The sequence below is a fragment of the Xiphophorus maculatus genome, chromosome 6, assembly GCF_002775205.1.
Source record: "Xiphophorus maculatus strain JP 163 A chromosome 6, X_maculatus-5.0-male, whole genome shotgun sequence".
In the NCBI taxonomy this organism is placed as follows: domain Eukaryota; kingdom Metazoa; phylum Chordata; class Actinopteri; order Cyprinodontiformes; family Poeciliidae; genus Xiphophorus; species Xiphophorus maculatus.
In genome coordinates, this window is record NC_036448.1 from 2,790,315 (window position 1) to 2,812,989 (window position 22,675).

Genomic DNA, 22,675 nt, shown 5'->3' on the forward strand with positions numbered 1-22,675 from the left:
ATCCTACAAAAGCCGCAGTCTAAAGATCCAAACGGGATCTGACAACCAAAACCTTTCTGATGTCTTTGCTCTGTGTTCACATGTGATCATAATTTCACTTGTCCACATGGAGCCATGTGCCAAACATTCCTTCCATGGTCAGAGAGCAGTTTGATGACCCTCCAACTCAGCGTGGGAACTTCCAGAGATTTTCATAGGAACGCATCAGTCACCTCAGTTTATGTAAAAACTCTTTAATTGGCAGAAATAATAAGAAAACTATTTACATTCACAAACAGTAGTTAACAAGGTTAAATAAAAAGCAAATGCTACATTCTGCTGAACCAAAGAATCCATGTTTTACTAAGTGCAATTAAAGAGGTCACATAAAAATGCTCTAATAATTTATCTTAATCACTAACACATAAAGGGACAAGTCATGGAGAAGGTTGATAAATACAGGGATGTTTTGGGTTGGTTGGTGTGCTCCCCATGCAGGCAGCTCCCTGAAAGAGAGAAGGAAAGTACATGCTAGGCATCCTGGGAACGCCTGTCACAAAAAAAAACATCAATCAATTCGTCACATGATAAATTAAAATGAACGTGATGATGAGGAATATTTTTTGAAGTGAAATTTTGTTTAAAGACACATGATCACAACACATGATGGCTTTTGACCATGTGTGGTTTTAATTTCCTTTTTATTTGTTTTTTGTTTTGGGGGGATTTTTAAAAGATCTTCCAGTCTATTTATCTTTGAGAGGGCAAGCTTGCATTATTATGCTATTATCAATATATTATTTAAAAATGGTTTCATGGCGCAGGGGGTTAGCACGCCCCACGTTTGGAGGCCTTAGTCCTCGACGCGGACGTCGCGGGTTCGACTCCCGGTCCCGACGACCTTTACCGCATGTCTTCCCCCCTCTCCTCACCCTCCTTCCTGTCTGCCTACTGTACAAAAAATACGAGCCACTAGCACCGCAAAAACTCTTCGGAGAAAAAAATGGAAAAAAAAAAGGTCTCAAAACAATATTATAGTTTATCCCAGTAATTACTGGGGCAATTTATCGACCAGAAAATGTGTTATGACAAACCTGATCCTGAGTAAAACTTGAAACTATTTCATAGAGTGAGCCAGACTTCAAAGTTTTCAATGACAAATTTTTCCCGGGTCATCGTGGTTTACATTTACAGAGGCTCAGTCTCTCTGCACATGTTGTAATGTGATTTAATAAAAGTCGGTAAACAACTGAAGCAGCCCGGCAAGAAGAGAGGAAGTCATAAAGGCCGCATGAATCCAACATGAAGGTACTCCGGTCAGATGATGGCAAAATTAGTAAATTCAGCTTTTCGTTTCACATGTTGAATGCGACGCATCATAAAACATCCTCCTGAACACACCACCCCCATCAGGGAAACCCGGCGGTGGCAGCATCAGGCTGTGGCGAACCAAAACTATAACTGGAGTAAGATGTGGCTTTATTAACTGCTAGCTTGGAAGGGGCTCAATACAAATGCTCAACACACTTTTTAAAAACAAGTTATGTAAAACCTTTTGAAAGTCACGTATCGTTTTCCTTCCTCTTCACAACTTGTGCACTACTTTGTGCTGTTCTGTCACGTAAGATACACTGTGGTTGTAGCATAAATGTAAAAAACAGCTCAGCAAGTAGGGGTAGTTTTGCGTTATTTCTATATAAGTATCTTACTTTGCCAAACGTGACCCTCTAAACACTAAACCGACTAAACAACCTAAAGAAGTTTATCTTGCGCAATTTTCCTGGTGTTGAAAGTTTTGTTCCTCTCCTCCCCCACAGAGGTGACGGTGAAAACGATCTGAATGACTGACAGTCTCAAAGCTCGTCAACAAAAACGAGGACTTAGTGGCTAATAGGCAGCCAGATATCATCGTTAAACCACATTTCAGATACTATTAGACTCATCTGAAGGCTGCGCCATATAAAGATCCAACTGATTAAGAAATCCAGAATTCAAAGTTCATTGCATGACACAAAAACAAGAGACAGTGTGTGAAACTAGAAGTGAAAACCTGAAGGTACAATGCAATCCTTGGTGAGTGAAACACTGGTGTGGCTTCTTCCACTTGGAAAAAAAAAAGATGATATCAGAGATAAACACATCCAGGTTTATACTATTCATAACTATTGGACTGTTGTGACTTCATAAGCACAAACCTTTAAAGTGTTTTATAGAGTTTTCATGTTGCAGATTGAGCCAAAGTGGCACATTATTGTGAAACAGAAGGACAATGAGACTTTGACACCTGATAGTCCAGTAGACTCAGTTTGATTGGTGACCAAAGTTGCAACATTTGTTTCCATTTTCAGCTGCTGGGATTCTTCCACATTGAAAAACCTGTTCACCTCCTCGCCTGTGGTGGCGCTGCACCAAGAACCGCTGAAGGAAACGACATGAAAACCTCTGAAGGAGACACAGAGAACAACTTCCTCCTTCATAAAATGTAAACAAACATGGAGTGGTGTCAGATTTCAGCGGTTGTAGGATTTCTCCCAGTGGATCTAAACTCACATGTTTATTCTGGTTGTATTTACCCAGAATGCCCTGCGCTTCCTGCGTTTGGAGCGGTCTCCAGGCACATATGAATTCGACCTGGACCAGAGTTCACCTGAACCAAACAGAGAGCTGGGTTTGTAGGCGGAGCAGAGTTCAGCGTTTGGTTCTCTTCACAGTTTGATCATCTATTCTCACCTCAATAAAACAAACTGGACTTTCTAGATAGAAGAACTGGAGTTCAATTAAGGCGGATCAGCCTTAGTTTTCACTTTTCTTTTCAAACGAATAAAAATCTGAAAAGTGTGGCATGCATTTTGTTCAACTAATGAGAGAGAATTTCATGAAAGCCCCTGTTTCATTTCAGTTTTGCAAAAAAAAACAAAACAAAAAAAAAAAAACCCCGTCTCAGTCAGACAAAATGGAGAGCAGCTGTAACCATCAGTTAATCTTTGCAGTGGGATTCAGGTCTGGACTTTGACTGGACCATGAATTCCTTACATTGGTATTTAGGCTCCATCTTCATCTCTCATCAACTCTAACCAGCAGGGGGGGAAAAAAATCATCCCACAGCATGATGCTGCCACTACTATGTTTCAGCAAAAGGATGTTGTGTTCAAGGTATCATGGTAAAATTTATTATGTGTTCCCTTTTTTGACTAATCTCATAAAATACATTGAAGCTGGTGATTGCATTGTAACAAAATGGCATGTGAACGTCAGTGCAAGGCAAAAAAATAGGTGAATCTCCAACTCGACCACTAGATGTCAGTAACTGTTGCTCTGATACTTCCCATTTCAGAAAACAAAACCAAGCTTTTATTGATCAATCGGCTAATTAAAGGCGTTTTTACCTGCAGAGTGACAGAGAGTCAGGTCTGCGTCTGCTTTATGGGGCTCCATGGAGACGAATCCTGCTGCATGGCTAAAGTCTGATTCACAAACCTCAGCATCCCGGTCAGTGAGCTCATGTCCACCTCTCCCTCGTCCTCTCCCACCAGAGTCCCCTCCGATTCCCTCCTGGACTCAGTGAGCGGCATGTTGTCCCCCTGCTGTCCCACCGGTGCCTCTGTGCGGATGTCTGCGCTGTTGGGTTCGTCTGCCATGTACGTTAGTGGGTCGAACGAAGCCTCGGTGGAGCTGAGGCCCCGCCAGCTTTGGTCGGCCGACCCTGGGAACGTCAAACCAGACGCAGAGGAAGAGTCCCACGGCTCCCTGATCAGCGCCCCCCTCAGGCTGCGAGGGAGGTCCGTGGAGGAGTGTAAGCTGGCGCTCTTAGGCCAGTCGTGTGTCGGGGAGCGCAGGGGCCCCGGGTGAGAGTGTGGAGACAAGCGGACGGAGGCTGGTAAGAGTCTGAAGGAAGGAAGAGACGGCTGAGAGGAGAAGGAGGGCTCCGGAGGCTCAGTGAGGGAGGGAGAGTGGCTGCAGAGGCTCCGTCTCTCTGCTGCTCGTCCCAGACTGGAGATCCGGGCCTGGAGGCGGGTCACCTCTGACTCCTGCAGCAGGAGGAAAAATCAGCATGAAACACGTTGGAACAGGAGGAACAGTCAAAGGGTTCCTGCAGGTTTCAGAAAGTCAAATATAAGACCTCTTATGCCACCTTGAATGAAATTTAAGACAAAAAAAAACAAAACTAGAAATATAAGAGGTTATTGTAATATTGAGGTGAGGAACTCTTTTACAATCAAGCAAAGCAAAGACTGACATTTCTGGAGTTTGTGGCTCCTGCCAGCAACTTTGAGCTTCTCATTCTGCATAATAAGCTTAAGCTTAAAGGGGCAGTATTACTGTATGTGTTTTCCAGGAACACAGTGCCATTTTATGGCACAATCAAGTAACTATTTTCCCTTTAGCTGTTACAAAAATACCAGATATATCAAAAATGACTTAAAAGAAATTTGAATTTATATATCAATACCTTAAGATTGGGCCTCTGTTTCTTTTAAAAACTCATCAACTCTCTGAAACTCCGCCTTCAGAAAGTCATCACAACATGGCCCATCTATTAAAACCTTAACATTTTTATCAGCATAGCACTGAAGTAGCTCATGGTAAGATGTATTTAAGCCCTGTGATTAATGTTTTTAAGTCACTGTTTTTGTTATATTTACATGATTTTAAGACTTGTTAAGGATGCGCAGGCAGTCGGCGCATCCTGGGATAAAGCGTACCTTGATGAGCAGCGAATCAACGGACATCTCTGCAGACTTCTCCGAGGCTTGGAGTTGAGTTTGGAGCTGAGAAACCTGCGTTCTGCTTTGCTGCAGCTGCGTGGAGAGCAGCTCCAGTTGCGCATGGAGGTGGCTGCTCTGAACTCTGGTCTGCTCACACAGAACCTTGCTGTCCTCCAGTTCGGTTCTGCTCTGCAGCAGCTGCGCCTGGCTCTGGTCCAGCTGCGCCTGGAGGTGGCCGGCCTGGCTGCGGCTGTAGTCCAGCTCGATCTCGGCCTGGTCCAGCTGGGCTTTGACCCGGCCGCACTGCGCCCTGGCCTCCTCCAGGTGGGCCTGGCTCTGCTGGAGCTTGGCGGTGAGCTGCTCCTGGGACGAGCGCATGGTGGAGGAGATCTGCTCCGACACTTTGAGGAGCTGGCCCCGCGTGTGCTGCAGAGACTCCAGCTGCAGGACGACGGAGAGCGGCGCGGTCAGGACACAGGGTTTCACAAAAGCATTCACACAGCGTCCACCATCCCTTTACAGTATATTAGACACAATATATATATCTAGTGTTCCAAATTATTATGCAAGTGATATTTTCTCAAATTTTCTTAAATGGTCAATACAAATGATGGTCAGTATAATTTTCAAGTCATGAACTATTACAGTATGAATCAAATTTTACTGAACAAAGCTCCCAATGAGAACAGTAATTTTTTCAAAAATAAAAATACTCAAAATGCGAAATGTTCTAAATTATTATGCACAGCAGATTTTCTAAACATTTTATGGATTATAAGATTATAAGAACTGCAAACGGTCGTTCTTTCAATGTGCAGCATTAAATGGTCACATGTACTAAAATCAAAAGCTATTTCAATCAAAAACATCTTAACAGACCAAGTTCCATGTTAACATAGAACCTTCTTTGATATCACAGCACAATTCTTGGTCCATTGAACTTGTGAGTTTGTGGAAAGTTTCTGCTTGAATTTCTCTGCAGGATGTCAGAATATCTTCCCAGAGCTGCTGGTTTGATATGAACTCTGTTCCACCCTCAGATCTTCTGCTGGAGGAAACTCCAAAGGTTCTCAATAGGGTTGAGGTCAGAGGTCAGAGGAGGATGGTGACCACACCATGAGTTTCTCCCCTTTTATGCCCATAGCAGCCAATGACACAGTGACATTCCTTGCAGCATGAGATGGTGCATTGTCATACATGAAGATGATTTTGCTACTGAAGGTTTGGCTCTTCTTTTGAACCATGACAGAAAGTGATCAGCCAGAAAGTCCATCTACTTTGCTGAGGTCATTTTCACACCTTCAGGAACTCTGAAGGGGCCGACCAATGATTCTCTCTCCATGATTTCTGCCCAAACAATGACTCCACCACCTCCTTGCTGACGTCACAACCGTGTTGGGACATGGTGGCCCCCCCACCACCAATCCACTACATCAGTCATCAGTGAACAAGACTGTTTGAAAATGAATCTTCATGTACGGCTGGGCCCACTGCGACCGTTTCTGCTTGTGAGCTCTGGTTAGTGGAAGTCGAATAGTAGGTTGATGCTCCACAAGCCTCTGGAGGATCTTCCATCTTGAGGCTCCAGCAGCTTCTAATAACTGTTTGCTGCTTTGTAAGGGCATTTTAACAGCTGCTCTCTAAATCCGATGAATTTGTCTAACAGAAACCTTCCTCATTCTGCCTTTATCTGTACAAACCCATCTTTGTTCTCAATCAGCCACAAATCTCTTCACAGTACGATATCGCTTCAGTTTTCCTTAAATATCCAATGTTTTCATACCTTGTCATACAGCACTACACTATCTGATGATTTTCATCAGCAGAGATTCTTTCTCTTTCCCATATTGCTTGAAACCTGTGGCTTGCTTAATAATGTGGAACATCCTTCTTAAGTAGATTTCCTTTAATTGACCTCACCAGACAAACTAATCAACCAGCTCTCTGAAATTAATTAAAGTGATTCAAAGAACCCTGACACACAATACCATCTATAAATTTAATAGCACAACAAAAAATTTCATCTTTATGACATTTTAATCCAATTTGCATAATAATTTGAAACACGGTGTATACGGTATATAGCAGGAAGAGGCACACCTCTGGAACCACTGGAAGGTGGTTCAACAAAGTATTACTTTATTTTTTATTAAATCATGTAAATTATGCTAATATCTACTTTAACAATATTTAATATTTACACTCCAGTTTCTCTTTACCTAGAATTATTTATCTATTAAATTTGAAATGTTATGTAATCATGTAATAAGGTGAATGTAAATGAACACCAAAAAAACAAACAATTAAAGAAAAATAACTTAAAACTGTGAATCAGTTTCTGTTAGGCAATACTGTGCATTAGTCAATTACATAAAACTCCAGTAGAAACACATAATGTGAAAAAGTTTCCCTCAGGTAAAAACATCCAAGAAGAGGAATAGAAATGAGACAGAACAGAAGCGTATGAGGAACAACGGTGACCACCGGAGTCACTGCAAACCCACAGCAGCTGTTCTAACACGGACCAACAGGAAGCACACGGACTCATGAGACGGAGACTGAAATTCTCATGAAAAACCGCCGTCACGTTTTCCAGGTGAGATTAAAGGATTTCTCAAACACCCATGAAAGAATCAAAGCAAAACTACAGGTATGTTTCTGATGAGGGATTAACATTATTACATGATGTAAAGCTAAAAAAAGTCAATTTTATAAAATACTGCCCCTTTAAGCTGGAGTCGCCATGTCGACCATGTACAGTACAGTAAGGCTCCTTTCATGTTTTGTGGAACTGACTGAATATCTCCATAAATAAATGGAAACGTTGAACATTTATATTAGCAGGATCTTCTAAAGTAATTTAATAAAGACAATTATCTCAACATAGATATTTTAATTTCAAAGAACAAAACAGAAAACACACTTTTTAAACAGAGAGTGTGTTGAGGTGGAAGGTGTGCAATAGCTTTGGTGTTTTGTTAAATTTAAACTGTTGTTTATGTAGTCAAGCTGTTTGTATGTGTATTTACTGTTTGTTTGGGCAGCTGCTACTATGCAGTGGACACCCTCGAGTGTGTGACAAATGTCCCTAGGGGTCAGTAAAGTATATTCTCTTCTCTGATGTCAGGTGGAGGTGGAGGAGGAGGAGGTGTACCTCTTTACTGTGCTGCTCCTTCTCCAGCTCCAGCTCCTGCTCCAGAGCAGAGAGCGTACTCTGCAGCCGCTCCTCCTCCTGCAGCCACCCAGACTCCTTCCGAAGTAGCTCCTCCACTGCGTTGCGCAGCTGGGCCTCCTGCAAAAACACACACACCACATGGTTAAAATCATACGCGCAACACGGAGGCAGCTGAAGGGAATGGAAAAATGACTCATTCTCAGACTATTCCAGTTAATCCCAGGGAAACCAACAGTTAACAGTCCCAGAAGTCAGAGCAACAAGTGGCTTCACCGTCTCCCTCATCTGCAGCTTGGTTCCGTCCAGCTCTCTGCTCAGAGCATCACGGTCACGCCGACTCGCTTCCAGTTCGTCCAGCGCCTCCTGAAGCCGTTGCTCGCACTCAGACAGCTGCTGGTTGAGCTCCTCTGACTCCTAACAGCACAAAAACAGGAGCAGACAGGAAGTTCCAGCAGCTCTCAGTAACTATCTAAATTAGTGATGCCCATCGTGGTATCGCAGGATCTCCTCTCCTCACTTCTATCAAAAGAAAGCTGCATGTATGGGAAGTTCTTTTAATGCTCCAAGGAGATGCTAATCGGGTAACTGGATGGAAATAGAACTGGGATGTTTGAACTGTGTACAGTGCTATGCAAAGTTTTTACATCCATTGACATTTTGTCAAATTACAATCCCAGACTTATCAGAAGTGGAATGAAAATAATGTGTGTCTTTTTAACTAATAAAGATCTTAAAAGTGTTTTTATGTTCAAAATCTCTGAGTGAACGTCTCAGTTACAGCTGAGTGTTTGATGTTTCTAAAGTGACAGACAGGTGAAAATGGGCAGCGAACACATGAATGATGCAAACTCCAAAAAAGAAAGAAAAACAACACATAATCACAAGAAAAAAAATAATTCCACATAAAAACAATGCAAACAAAGAATGCTGCAAACACATGAAACAGAAAGAAAGTGAAAATGCTGTAAATAGCAACAAGAACAGCAAGTAAAAAACTCGCTCCACAAAATGGAAGGTGCTCCAGACCACCAGGGGGAATCTGGAGAAGAAATATGCTGCTGTTGATAATGACATCAAGTATAACGCACCTTTTCTTTCTTCTTCCAAATTCTCCTGGACATCCTGTTAAATCTTGACATCTGTCTTTACTGAAAGTCTGGTCCGATATAATTTGGTGGTCAACTCCCCCTAGTGGTCTGGAGCAATGCAGTTCTATGGAATGACTTTGCAGAGTTTCATACTTGCTGCTTCTGCTGTATTTGTGCCAGTTTCCCTTTTTCTTTTACTTCCTGTGATTGCAGCATTTTGCATTAGTTTTCCTGCCCGTGTGTTTTGGAGTTTGCATCATTTCTGTGGTTCGGATCGATCAGTTGGGAAAATGAGTCGGGTTTAGACAAGCCTGAGAGAAGTTAGGTTAACTGTACTGGAATTAAATTATCATTATGAATGTAATTTAAATTAATTAATATTTTTTGTATGAAAAGGAATAATATTTATTATAAAACCAGCAAAAATTTACTTTTCAAATGACCTTTATGTTGCTTTTCTTCTTCCCTAAAGTCTCTGGATGGAAACTTGAGGCTAAAACGAATAAAAAGCTAAGAGGACAGGGACAGGTTCTCTGACCTTGGCGTTTCTTTGTGTTAGCTCCTGCTGCAGGACCTCCACCTTCCTGTCCATCTCCAGCTTGTGCTCCCTGATGGCTTCGTCCAACTGGCTGAGCTGAGGGGGACACGGCAGTGAGGACAGGTGGTAGATGAGACGGACGTTTAATGGCGGTGAATAGAAAAGGCTGATTGAAGATGTGTTGCACCAGCTTGGCTCTCTGCTGGAGCTCCTCCTGTGTTTCTTTCAGGGCGTTGTCCATGTCCAAGACCTCATGAGTTCTCTCCTCTAACTCCCTCTGGGTCTCACTGTAAATTCATGCACATGCACAGACACACACAGATAAACTACAGCTGGATGATATGGCTGAAAAACATGTCATGAGGTAAGCGTTTCATATCAGTCGATAACGACAGTTATGAATTTTTTTGCTTTTAAGCAGTTATGAGGCATGGTGGCGAAACCTTAAATTGCCGCTCCACAAGTTGTTCTACAGGTTGCTCTACAGGTTGTCGCTAGGCAACCAAAGAGTAAATGAGTTTTCCCCAGAATGCTGTGCGGTTCTGGATCCAAGTTCAGTGAAATTGTTGAATTTCACTGATGTTTTATCAATAGATATTGATCACAAACCTATCACATAAATATATTGTTACTGATTTATAGTCCAGCTCTGTGATAATCCCATAAGCCAACTGTCTCATCATCAGGACTCAGGAGAACAACTTCTGGATTGTGGAAGATGAAATATTTTTGCAAGACAATATTAGGATATTCATTCATTCTTTTTGCAGCGTTTGGGTTGATACTTATGTACTTATGTTCCTCTAGTATATACTGTATGTGCCGGCAGACGCATATATACACACGCAGGTTTAATGGAGGAGTTAAAAAGTTCAGAAAATCATAATAACTCCAGGTTGGCTTTTGACTTTCCTAGTTTCTTCGTGACTGATTATCCAACAGAGTGCTTGATGTACAGTAGCCATGGAAACTGTTGTGTCATACAACTGGGCTTTGTATGATTCTGCATTTCATGCAACAAAAGCATCCCAATGTTTAACGTTATCTCAACAGATAAAATACTTTAAAGATGTTTTACTTTAGAAATATCTAAATTTGTCACAGTCCTAAAATATGTTTTTAACAGCTAACACACAACGCAGAATTAAACCTGAGAAACAAGAAAACTAAAACAGTCAGCCCTCTGTCTCTGCAGAGCAAAAGGGATAGTGGCTGATTTTCAGACCTCTGTTGAGGTAAATAAAATCGCTTTCACATCCAAATATCGGCCGATCACCAAAAATGAAGGAAATCGGGTTTGATTTAAAGCAAAGCATCAACATTTGCATAGTTTTCCATAGATGTTCAGAGCAGCAGACTTCCTGATGCAATTTTCTGTTCGTGTCGTGCACAGAGCGACGTTTCCACACGTGGACTTCTCCTCACCTCAGCCTCAAACCCAGTTTGTCCACCTGGGCTTGCCGTTGGTCAGAGACGGTCTGGGTCCTCTGCAGGACGTCCTGCAGCTCCTGCAGCCGTTCCACGGTGTCGCCCAGCTCCGCCTGCACGGAGTGCAGTTCACCCTCCAGGATCTTCACTCTCTGCATGCTGCAGAGCCGCTCCTCCTCACAGCGATGGAGCTTCTCTTCAAGTTCCTCAACTGGAGGAAGATGAGAGTCGATAAAGGTCAAAGATGAGACTGATGGAGAACATGCTGAAAACACCGGACCTTTTTTTCCTCCGAACTGATCCTGAATGTCTAACCTGTGGAGGTCTTGGTGATGACTTGGCTCTTGGTGCACTGCAGGTTCTGCTCCAAGCCAACGATCTGCTCTGCCTTTGCAGCCACTTGGCTCCTCAGGTGCTCCAGCTCCACCTCCAGCTTTTCTATCTTCAATGTGAGATGACTGCCCAGAAATATAAAGCACAACATGAAGTAAAGATTCAAGCTTTAACTGAAAGTATAGCTCTAACACCAACAGAGAAAGGCTTGTGTATTTTGTCCTTTCATTCAGCTGGAAACTAAAAGAGAAGCAAAACCGTCCACAAACAGATCATGACGTGGTTTTTGCCATATTACAAAAGTTACACTTCAGGATATCATTTTAATGTATTTTAGAGTGTTAGAATGAGTGTTTTATCAGAAGGATGATACAGAAAACAGGTAGTATAAGGAGCTTCGTGTGATCCTAGCTCTTCTGTCTGGGACCTGATGGACTTGGAGAGTTGTGCGTTTTGTTCGGTCGCCTCCTGCAGGTTCCTCTCCGCAGCCTGGGCCTCCAGGCCTCTGCTCCTGACTTCATCTTGTAGAGAAGCCCACGCTCGCTCCAGCTGCAGCTCCAAACCAGACACCTGGAACAGACAGCAAAAAGTCAGCTGTTGTCTGGAAAAACACAGCCAAGAAAGTGTTTATCCATAATCTACATAATAAGATTCAAAAGTGAAAAAGTGGTGAGTTTTGACAGATTAAAGGGCCAGTGTTGCGTATTTTCTAGCAACATTGTGCCATTTTAGAACACAATCAAGTAACTATGTTACCTTCAGTTGTTATAAAAATGTTGTATGTATATCAAATATGATTTAAATTTGACTTTAGAATTTAATGTTTTAAAATTGGGACTCTGTCTCGTTAAAAACTCTGCCTTCAGGAATTCAACACAACATTGCTCCTCCATTAACTCTTTAACAAAGTTTTTACCAGCTGCTGGGCGCTGCTTTCCCTGCTATCTGGCCACTCCGGATATCCTATTTTCCTGCATTGAGCCTCGATGTGGCCAAACTCCATCAAGTGCTTGTTTTTTAACTGCCACATTAGATTCGTTGTGTTGATGCATTTTGATGTGCTTCACTCCTGAGGTAATTGTCTGCCTCAACACGCAAACGTTCCCATTCCCAATTTTACAGCATTCGGACTGTCAGTTAGCACACAGGAGCCTTAGGAACATTGGGGTGACCTTTTGTTACCTCAGGAACCATAAGTTGTACTTGGAAGACAAAGGATGCAGAGGAATCAGCACTAAAATAATCAGTGTATTCCTTATTGTATATCACAGGGTACCCAGAACCCAAATTTAATGAGCTGTGGATGCACTGGATGTGACATCATGCATTATTATAATGCACCAGATTATGGATCCAGTGTATCAGTGCACAATGCAGGGAAAATGTGCACAATGCACTGGATAATGCACTGGACGATGCACTGCATCGTCCAGTGCACTGTGCACCGGATAACGGGCATATGTGTGTTAGCCTCACCTGTCTTTGCAATTGGCTCTGGCTCTCCTCCAGCTCGGAGACCCGAGCCGTGCTCTCGGTCAGCATGGTCTGCTGCTGCTGCAGAGACTCCTGCAGTTGCAGGATCTGTTCACTGGAGCTCTGACAGACCAGGCTGGTGCTGTGCAGCTTCTCCTGCAGACGAGACATCTGAAAAAGCAACAAGGAGAGAGGACAGGTGTGTGTGTTTAACTGCCTTGTGCCCTGATAAACCAACTGACAGACGTTTTCAGTGTGGACCTTTTCATTCTTCCTCTGCAGCTCTGTCTGATGGTTCTTCTTCAGCTCCTCCATTTGCTGCAGGTACGAGTTCAGCTCCTCCTTGCACACCGACAGGCAGGACTGCAGCTCAGATACCTAAACGGTGGAGAAACACAAAGCAGGTTATCGATGGTGGATACAGCATCAGATAGATGGATGGATGAAGAGATGAACAAATGGAAACTTTTAGACATCCTAATAGGGAATACGATTTAGAAATTTAAATTTTCTTCCATGTTTATCCAGACATAAAAAATATCATAAACATACTTCTTGTGACTTTTCCATGTTGTGTTCATGGCTCCTATACAAACCATGGTGGCAGAGTGAGTAGCCTGATCTTTGAAACTCTGCAGCATCTCCTGGTTGTGTCGAACTTCAACCTGCTTCTCCTGGAATCAGGAAACAGAACATTTCATCAACGTATAAACTCCTCTGTCCTGTCCCGGATGGGAATGGAACCTACATGCTGCCTTGCCTGTGAGAGCTGATCCAAAGAGGTCTGCAGCAGCAGCGCAGCTTTCTGAGCCTTGTCCCGCTCCGTCTGAACAGAACCCAGCTGCTGCTCCAGTTCCAACATCTGGGCCAGGCTCTCCTCCACAGACAGCTGCAGCTACAGGAAGTCACAGAGCCACTGTTAGCTTAGCTGCTGCTGCTGCCAAAGGAGCTGATGAGTTTATGTTACCATTTCTATCCTATGCTGTTGCTCAGCCAGCTGCTTAGAGTGAGACTGTTTACACTGATCCAGAGCTTTCTGGTGCTCCTTCTGCTTTCTGCTCATCAGAACCTGGTAGTGCTGAACGCTGCTGCTCTTCTCCTGTAATGAGATCAGAGTCTCTAGCTGCCTTTCCATTACAAATATGTACAAAACAAACCTTTGTCTATGTTCTGCTAATGACGAAAAACCATTGGCAATTGCGGTGTTTCCATTAAATAAGAAATTAAATTCATTTGTGAACAAGCTTGTTTGCGCGATAAGTAATTAAAACTCGTGTGGCAGCGACCGATGTAAACACTTACATGAGATATATTCATATATAAGAGGTGACATCACCGTCTTATTCAGCCGTTGGAACTGTAAGCCCCGCCTACTTGGGCATTTTGGGGAAACTTTAGTCTATGATTTTACAGAAGACCTATGGATTCAACACGTTGGAACTTCAACTTTTTATGAACTGTGTGATGTTGTGAGAGAACTGGTGGAGCCAGCTGCACATTGTCCCGGAAAAAAAGCAAGCCATCATCCTCCTACTACTTCCTGTTGTCTTCTTCGACGTTTTTGGCAGTAGTAACATGTGACACAAATGATGCGGAAAAAAGTATTTTCATTGCCGTTTTGCGAATTCAGCCTATTTTGATATGGCTAAAAAAAAAACACCTCATTCTGCCGCAAAAAACTTTTTATTGAAAAAGTTTTTTTTTTTTCTAAATAGCCGGGTTTCCATTAAGCAATTGTATTTTTGTACTTTCAGTATGGAAACACAGCTTCAGGCGCACGGCTGATGAAGTTCTAGTTAAAACGTTTGAGTGGCTGTACCTTCAGCTCGTTTTCCAGCGCCGTGGTCTTCAGAGCGGCCAGACTGTACGCTGAGCTTTTTTCCTGCAGCTGTTTCTCCAGCGCAGCAACCCGAGCGCTTTTTCTTTTTAACTGAGGCAAAGTAAAACAGGGAAAGAAAAAACATATGGCACGTGCATATTAAGAAAAATATAAAAAAATATTCCTCTTCTTTGTTATTTCCAAAACTCTCAACATTTTTTCCTAGCATCAATGCTTTAGAAAAGAGTCACCAGCATGTTCAAGCTTATTTTTAGACATGGGACAATAACTATTAATAAACATTAGATGTAAATACATAAGATTATAGCTCAGCGGCTAATTTACATCTCTAGTCTCATTGACAGGCAGGATAATAATAAATAAAAGAACTAAAAAAATAAAAAAAAATAAAAACACCCACACAAAATAACACTACAGAATAAGAAATACATAAAACCATCTTAAAATCTACATATCTTTACATATGCTCAATGTTGATATTTTTGGCCAAAATATTTTTCCAAAAGCCAGTTTTAAGTTTGTTTGTTTTTTTTTGAATGAGATGAGAAGTGAAAATAGGATTTTAGGGTTTTTATCCAACAGCTTTTATGCTTGTTTATGAACTATTTCAACTGGTTGTTTTGGGAACTGTTTTGCAAGCCAATGACAAAACATGTTATACAATATGTCATATCAGGTGTAATCATGGCGTAGTGTCTGATCATACAGAAATTAGATTCAATTGTTTTCTTTTCACAATCTGTTTCACTCGTTTAAAACAAAATTGTGAATCCAAGATAATCCCTAAATATTAGAACTGTTGTACCATTTATAGTGTTGTTGATGTTTTTTGCCTTGGATAAAAATATTAGAATCACTGTCAGTATTTGCCTGTTTTGAGAAATACATAGCTACAGTTTTGGATAAATGAAGATGTAAATGAGATCGGTAGCATTACACATCACTGCTGTCGGCTTTCGGGCACCTTGTTCCTTAAAAGGAATGACACCATGTACGGTATATGTGCTGCTCAGACTTATATCTCTGATCGACTTTAGTTTCACTCCAACGGCCTGAGGAGTAACGGTGAGAAAGCATAGTGACCTCTTTCTGAGCGTCTGTGGCCTGGCTGCTCCGCTCCAGCAGCTCTGTGTGGAGGTTCTGGTAGTGGGAGGCTCTCTGGGCCATGGAGTTCTGCAGGGCAGAGATCTCCTCCTGGGCTCTGCTCAGACGCTCCTGCAGCCGCTCCTTCTGGCTCTGCTGTTTCAGCCGCTCGGCCTCCTTCACCTGCAGGACCCGCAGCAGCTGCTGGTAGCCCTCACCTGGAAGCAGTGGCACACGGTACGTTTTCCAGCAAACCACCTGGTGTACATGCTGGTGTCCCTTTGGAATACTTGGATGTAACTTTATCTCTTTCATTATTATTCATTATTTATTATTAGCAGGTCATTTGTATGTACAAATAACTCTAAATCTGCACTGTTGGATCATGTTATGACAAAACAAGTTCTCCATCCAGCCCAAACTTTCTCTTTTAGCCATTTATCCATCTAGTCAACCTTTAAATAAAGATCATAGGGCACATAAAACCCAAACAGTCGGTCACTGAACTAAAACAAAACAAAACAAAAACTAGGAGTGCGCCAACAAATCAGCTCTGATTTCCTTAATATTCTAAGTTCAAACTGGAGCTGGAAGAAATTTTAAATCTAAACAACAACCACTAAAAACAAGGAATAAAACAACAACAAAAAATTCCAAAGAAATGGATCAAATGATACTCAACTGTGAAATCTATTTTGTCTACTTCCGCAAATATTTTTGTTGTTACATTTTGCAACTTTTAATACAAAAAAAAAACCTCTCGGTCAAACCCAGAATCTGCAGGTCAGGCTATTTAGAGATCAATGATCGGCCGGAAAACTGAAATTGGTGCACCAGTAAAAATTACCAAAATAGTTTTCTTCTAGAACAAAATATATCAAAGGCAGCCTTTCACCCTTAAAACTAATTTCACCCTTAAAACTAATGTTGAGCTAATTTGGAGCATGCATGAAAAAAACTTCGTTAATAATAATTTCATCTTTTATTGCAGTGCCATAACCTCACTGAACATTCTGCACAATTCTACATTTAATTTAAACTAATCTATTCAGCGTGGGAATAAAATCCTATGCATACATTTAACAAAGCATCTCATGATACAGTTATTGGCATCTCTGATAGTCCATCTAAAATAAATATAAGAAAAGTAGGGATGCACCATATGGCATCAATATCAGTATCGGCCGGCATTAGTCAATTTTTAACAGACTGGTATCCGTCCAATACAAAAAACTGGGCTGATTTTAATAACCGATGTTCATTTTTATCTGGTTATGTCGTATTCATTTGCTCATGTGATGCTTATGCATTGTAGGATTGAGGTGTGTTTGATATAAACAAAGAAGCAATGTAGGTGGTGAAAACACACAACATTAACAATATTAATGTCTAATATTTATATCGGAACAATTTATTAAATTCTAAAGGCAAGGATTTTTAAAAATTAGGTTACCATAATCAAAGTTTCTAGGAATTTCTAATTACCAACCATAATGTTCTATTTCACAGTCTAAGGAAGAGTGTGGAAGTTTGATTCCATAAAACGTAATACATCCTTCAAAGTTATTCATTAAGATGAGTGACGGGTCAACTGCTCCTAAAACGGGAACAGATTAATGAAACGGTTTGTCTACTGCTGTAAAACGGAGGAACTGATGAAATGGCATCAGAAAAAGGAACTCTGAAGCTCAGCCTTACAGTTGATGATGAAGGATCTGGAGCCTACCTGGCTTCAGCTTCAGCAGATGTGCAGCTCCTGAATAGTCCACTGGGGGCAGCATGCATGGATTGGAGCAGATTGGTCCTGCAGGAGCCTTCATAAATCAAAAAGCAAAAACGAAGACTGAAGCTCCCTCCCTTCAACAGGATCAGCGATCAAACACACAGTCAGGTTTGTTATTTTTAGGTTGACTCCAGGATCAGGGTTTGGACACAAACACCAGATTGTATGTATGGAAACAAAACTCTGCCTGTGGGTGGGAGTGGAAAGCTGGCCCACCTCCTGCAGGTGCAGCAGAGCCAGAACGGCCTCCAGGGCGGACAGCTCAGCCTGGGTCTGGGTCACCTTCTGCTCCTGGTCACGGGTCAGCGTCCGCAGCTCCTCCACCTCCCTGCGCACGGAGGCCGCCTCCCTGCACTCGGCCCCCTGCTCTGAGAGCTGCTGCTCCAGCTGGGAGGCTCTGCACGCCACCTGCTCCAGCTGGGCCTGGAGGAGAGCCGCAGCCGCTCCGCCCTGCCTCAGCTCCTCCTGCAGCTGGCTGCGTGGAAAACAAAACGCTGCCGGTGAAGCGCATGCTGGGAAAAAGCAGCGTCGACAGCCTTCTTTATGTTTCTACTCAACAGAAGACGCTCAGTACCTGACCGTTTGGCTCTGCTCAGCTCGCTCTCTTTCCAACGCAGAAAACTTCACCTCCAACTCCTGCTTTTCTCTGTCAGACCCCATCAGACTCTCCTTCAGCGTCGTCTCACTCTCCACCACCTCGAAGGCGCAAAATGACAAAACATCTCCAGCGTCAACAGGCAAGAAAAGGTTTTTAGTTGTCATAAAATAAGACGACAATTTTGAGTAAAAATGTACCTTTCGGAGTTTAATGGAAAACGTGTCTTTGTAATCGTTGAAAGCTTCTTTGAGTTTCTCTGCATTTTGAAGAGCTTGGTTCCTCTGCTGCTCAGCTCTGAGAGGAGAGGCGAGTTTAGATCCGGGGTTCCCAAACATGTAACCCCAAAGAGGATTAACTCACAGAAAATGAGACAAAATATTTAAAGCAATATCAACTTTTACAATGTCTTTTACCCTCTATTAATTAATTATTACATTTATTTAGCAGAAATGCTGCCTCATAGCTTTGACAGTGAGTTCTGTGGCGAAAAAGTTTATTACCAGATGATACAATTTTGTCATCACAATCCACTCTTTTGATTATAAGACGATATGTAATATTTAATATAAATCACATCAAAAGGTTTTTTTGTTTTTTTTTTAAAGTAATCCCCCGTTTACGTCCAGATGGGAGCAGGTCTAAAACCACCACCTCTTTCCTGTTGCTGTTCTGCTCTCCAGCTCCTCTCTCAGCATCCTCAGCTCCTCGGTAACCGTGGCGACCACAGCCTCACTGTGAACGGCAGCTTCCTGGCAGGACTCCGCCCTCAGCTCCGCTGCCCTATAAAACACGGACGATGCAAACTGCAGAGTTTAAACTAAGCAAGTCAGACATTAATGAATAAATCTGACATATTATTTCTCTTACTATTGTGGCGTTTAGAAAATAAAAATAATTCTGGTAATTCTAGCTGACCTAAAACAAGAGAAGTTTGGTCTGATCTAACGTCAGATGTGCATGTGTCTTTGTATTTGGTGTATGTAAACTTCTGATTTCCAATGTATAAGAGATTTATTTTATTACAAATCAGAAAACATCTCATGAAAACTAGCTTTTTATAAGTGAAACGGAGCCTTTTCCAAATTCAAGGCCCATGGGCCAAAACTGACCCATCACAGCCATATACATATATAGCCATATATTTATATATATGGCTATGATGGATATATATTTTTATATATATCCAAAGTCTAGAGGGTCACAGAAATTTAACTTTATTTGATAAGTCAAATCAAATCAGTTCTTATTTGTATAGTGTCAAATCATATCATTGTAGAAAACATGTTAAAATTATATATAAAGGATACTCATAAAATGCAGAAAAAGCATAGACATAGACAATAAATTCAATTCAATTCATGTAGTTTGATCGACATTCTGACACAACTGCCAAGGAACATTCTCAAAGAGTTGTGAATGTCCCTTCCAGGCCCTTGTGGCCCAAAATGAAAATGAGTTTGACTCCCTGCAGTAGAACAATGAGCTTACTTCAGTTCCTCAGTCTGAGCCTCCAGCTCAGCTTCCAGCTGACAGATGTGTTCGCTCATGGCCGCCATGCTGCTGCTGACCATGACCCCGGAGAGGCTGTGATGGACCTGCCAACGAAAACACTAATGTATCACTGCAACCATGGAACTGAAGCACACTTCTCTTTTCTTTTATGCGTGTGTCTGCATGAGGGGGCTGGATGCATGTCCAACCTGCTGATCGGAAGCTTCTGGTTCAAACTGCAGGGCGTCCAGGTTGCTGCGGAACCGCTCATCTGCGATCAGGCAGGCGTTCTCCTGGCGAACGCAGCCGCCTTTCTTTCTAGCAGCGGCAGACGCCATCCCTACAGGCTGGACACAGAGAGGCAGGAACATGGCATGGCTTGGCTTTAAAAAGGTCTTCAAGTTTTAATTTGTTTTAAAATCTAAAAATAGATATAACATTGTGGTTCTTTAAAAAAAAAAAAAAATATATATATATATATATATATATATATATACTGTAGTACATTTCCCATGTTTTATCAAACATAAAAGATGACAAAAACTAAACATTTCCAGCTCTACAGTTTTATTCAGATGAACTAAGGGTAAAACAAAAATGGCTTGTAGGCCCCTGGTCTTTAATATAAAATCTCAATGAAACAATATTTTTGTCATAACTTTACAAAATGTGAAAAGCTTCAACGTCAATATAGAGCTAGATGCAGATCTTGAAATTGTTGTACATCTTCCTCCAATTTCTGCATCGTCGCAGTAATTCATTCAGACCTAATTCTGTCGCAGCTGTCTAGACCTCTGATCTTTACTTTGCTCACCTTAGTTTCTGTCCCAGACTCCGGTGGCAGAGCTCAGCTCCCTGGATCAGACTGTGCAGGCCGAACACATCTTTGCTAACTTTCTCCTCGATGTCAAACATCAGAACAGAACCGCCTGAATGTCGTTCCTCAGCTTAAATAACGACCAGTCTTACTAAAGTTAACTTTATCCAGCTCTTTGTATGGCTACATGTCTAAAGTTGAAATAAAAAGAGATCTCTCTCTCTTTGCAATTTTAAACGAACACTGTGCTGCCAATAAACGACACTAACGTGAATGTAAACAGAGGAGCTCTTTACACCAACAGGTGGTTAGCTAGTCATTAGCCTTGTTTTTTGTTATAAAAGCAGTTAATTAAACACCATACATCATTCTACTTCATCTGAACTATTACCTTAGTTGACCGGAGGATAAGAAGCTAAAAGCATTTGTTTCTGATCTATATTTCAATAAATCTCTCGGGTTACTGGAAATCGAGGCGGAACGGTTTGTAAATTTTAGTCTCCGCCCACATGCCAACAACGTGCTTTATAATTGGATAGCTAAGCCATTCTGTGAGGTGATTGGTTGATATGCAATAGCGTCCGCGAACAACGGCGCGTGTGTTGGGGTCGAGTCGTTTTCCTTTCGCCGTCACACAGTTATACGCGGAAGTTGGGGAGGAGTGAAAGGTTTATTTTGAGGGAGTATTCCTTAACAGTTCACCGGCCAGAGGAAGCACAGACTGGCTCATTGTTTCAGCGTTGTGACGGAACCACAGCTTCACCATTACTTCTCCTCAGATCTGTTTACATACAATTAAACATGTAACTATGCTTGTCTGACACTGGGATTATCATAATCACTTGTAAAATCAGTTTCACTCACTACTATTGCACCTACATTGTAGCTCATTATCTTAAATATATGCAAATGTATATTCTGCATATTTCTATTTCTATTTATTTTTTGTTGTTGCATTTTCGCAAACTTTGCTTTATATTCTCTATTTTATACCTAAACTTTACATTTCTGGCATCCAGTGTGGGCAGTAAAGTAAGAATTTCATTGTTCAGGAAAACGCATTTCGTTACTGTGCACATGACAATAAAAGCATTTAATCTTTAACACTAAACAAGAATCAATAGCAGAAAAAAAAATCTACAGATTGGCAGAAAGGATTTGGGTTTCAATTACAAATGTGATCTTTTTAAGGAAAATTAACAGGTAACAACAAAACATTTATTACATTCAATAAGCATTTTTTGCAGCAACAACCCAAATATGTCTATCAGCCACATTGGGGGCACATATTGTTCTTCTCTCCAGGGGACAAATGGCCCCTCTCTCTGAATTTTATGTTCTTAAAATCATACTTCTAAAAACTAATCGCTTGTTTTTCCAGAATCCTCTGCTTTTTAATACAATATTAAAAAGCAAAATTACATTAAAGCTCGGGGTAAAAATGTATCATGTGGACATGATACAGAAAGCTCTCAAAGCGAGGTCAATTTCATGAGATTTTAGATTTTAAAGGCAGAACCGATGCCTTAAATCCCAGAAATGCAAAATACATTAACGAAAGTATTCAGAATGAAGTTTTGGGATGCATAGCTGAAATGGGGACAGCGGCCATTTTCAAGGACACTAAATAAAGCATTTTGTTATTGTTATTTTTGACTAATGAGATAAAGCACATTTGTCCCTAAAACTTGTCCTTGTTTTCCAAGAAGAGGCAGTGATACAATGACAGTGTTGACTAGATTTACATACAGAGAATTTTCATTTTTCACTTGAAGCCCCAAGTAAAAATCTCTCAATCTGCCACTGTGCACAGCCTGCTGATTAAACTCAAATGTTCAAACAGAAAAAAATATATATATAAATAAAATGTTTACATTTAGTTTCCACCAGTCGATTTACAAATGACAAGATCATTTACAGTCGTGGATCTTAATTTTATTAGAAAAATCATATACAGTTAATATCAGTAATAAAAAAAAAAAAAGTTTAGCAAAACAGCTTGAAATACCAACTTTTATTTATCCTTAAAACAAAACCTGCTTCACTAGTAACACGTCAACCAGTAAAAAAACAAAGACGACGTTACAGGGACGTTCTTTGGCTTAAGAAACCTGTAGCAAGTCAACAATGGAAACATGTAGGCATTAAATGCGCTCACTGCGTCCCCGACAGAGAGACGTGCAAGTGCTGCTTAAACAAGAGCAGACATCTCTCAAAAGAGACAACAGTTCTAACTAAAGGTTTTCTTCTTGCAATGACGTACAGCAATTTCTTCAGTGAGGCGGATTGTTCTTTCAAACCCAATTTAAACAAGCAGTAAACATAAAAAACAATAAGCTTATA

The 22,675-nt window shown here is 41.4% G+C and overlaps 1 protein-coding gene across 4 annotated transcripts; it reads right to left on the bottom strand.

Annotated features, from left to right (window-relative positions):
* Positions 1 to 228: 228 nt before the first annotated feature.
* On the bottom strand, positions 229 to 20,881 carry ccdc18 (coiled-coil domain containing 18). Of its 4 annotated transcripts, none has more exons than XM_023335949.1 (24): positions 20,330 to 20,881; positions 19,725 to 19,862; positions 19,513 to 19,619; positions 18,676 to 18,804; positions 18,222 to 18,318; positions 18,001 to 18,122; positions 17,643 to 17,901; positions 17,370 to 17,457; positions 15,644 to 15,861; positions 14,540 to 14,650; positions 13,688 to 13,819; positions 13,481 to 13,615; positions 13,317 to 13,394; positions 12,724 to 13,098; positions 11,675 to 11,817; positions 11,230 to 11,372; positions 10,912 to 11,125; positions 9,674 to 9,773; positions 9,487 to 9,582; positions 8,134 to 8,274; positions 7,840 to 7,977; positions 4,683 to 5,126; positions 3,366 to 4,007; positions 229 to 485 (listed from the first exon to the last, which is right to left on the bottom strand). In XM_023335949.1, the coding sequence occupies exons 2-23, from the start codon at positions 19,851 to 19,853 to the stop codon at positions 3,384 to 3,386; spliced, it is 4,023 nt and encodes a 1,340-aa protein (XP_023191717.1). In that variant the 5' UTR covers positions 19,854 to 19,862; positions 20,330 to 20,881; the 3' UTR covers positions 229 to 485; positions 3,366 to 3,383. The 4 variants fall into 4 exon arrangements, with proteins under 4 accessions (XP_023191717.1, XP_023191718.1, XP_023191719.1 ...); XM_023335950.1 differs by lacking the exon at positions 229 to 485 and adding an exon at positions 941 to 2,626; XM_023335951.1 differs by lacking the exon at positions 229 to 485 and having other exon boundaries at positions 941 to 4,007; positions 12,724 to 12,891; positions 12,982 to 13,098; positions 20,330 to 20,880.
* Between the last annotated feature and the right edge of the window lie 1,794 nt (positions 20,882 to 22,675).

Excerpts from the sequence above, each read along its gene's own strand:
- ccdc18 (XM_023335949.1), bottom strand. The coding sequence starts at position 19,853 with ATGGCGTCTGCCGCTGCTAGAAAGAAAGGCGGCTGCGTTCGCCAGGAG. Across the intron at positions 17,902-18,000 it reads GAGCAGAGCCAAACGGTCAG|CCAGCTGCAGGAGGAGCTGA; the intron begins GTACTGAGCGTC and ends TTTTCCACGCAG. Across the intron at positions 13,616-13,687 it reads AACAGCATAGGATAGAAATG|CTGCAGCTGTCTGTGGAGGA; the intron begins GTAACATAAACT and ends GACTTCCTGTAG.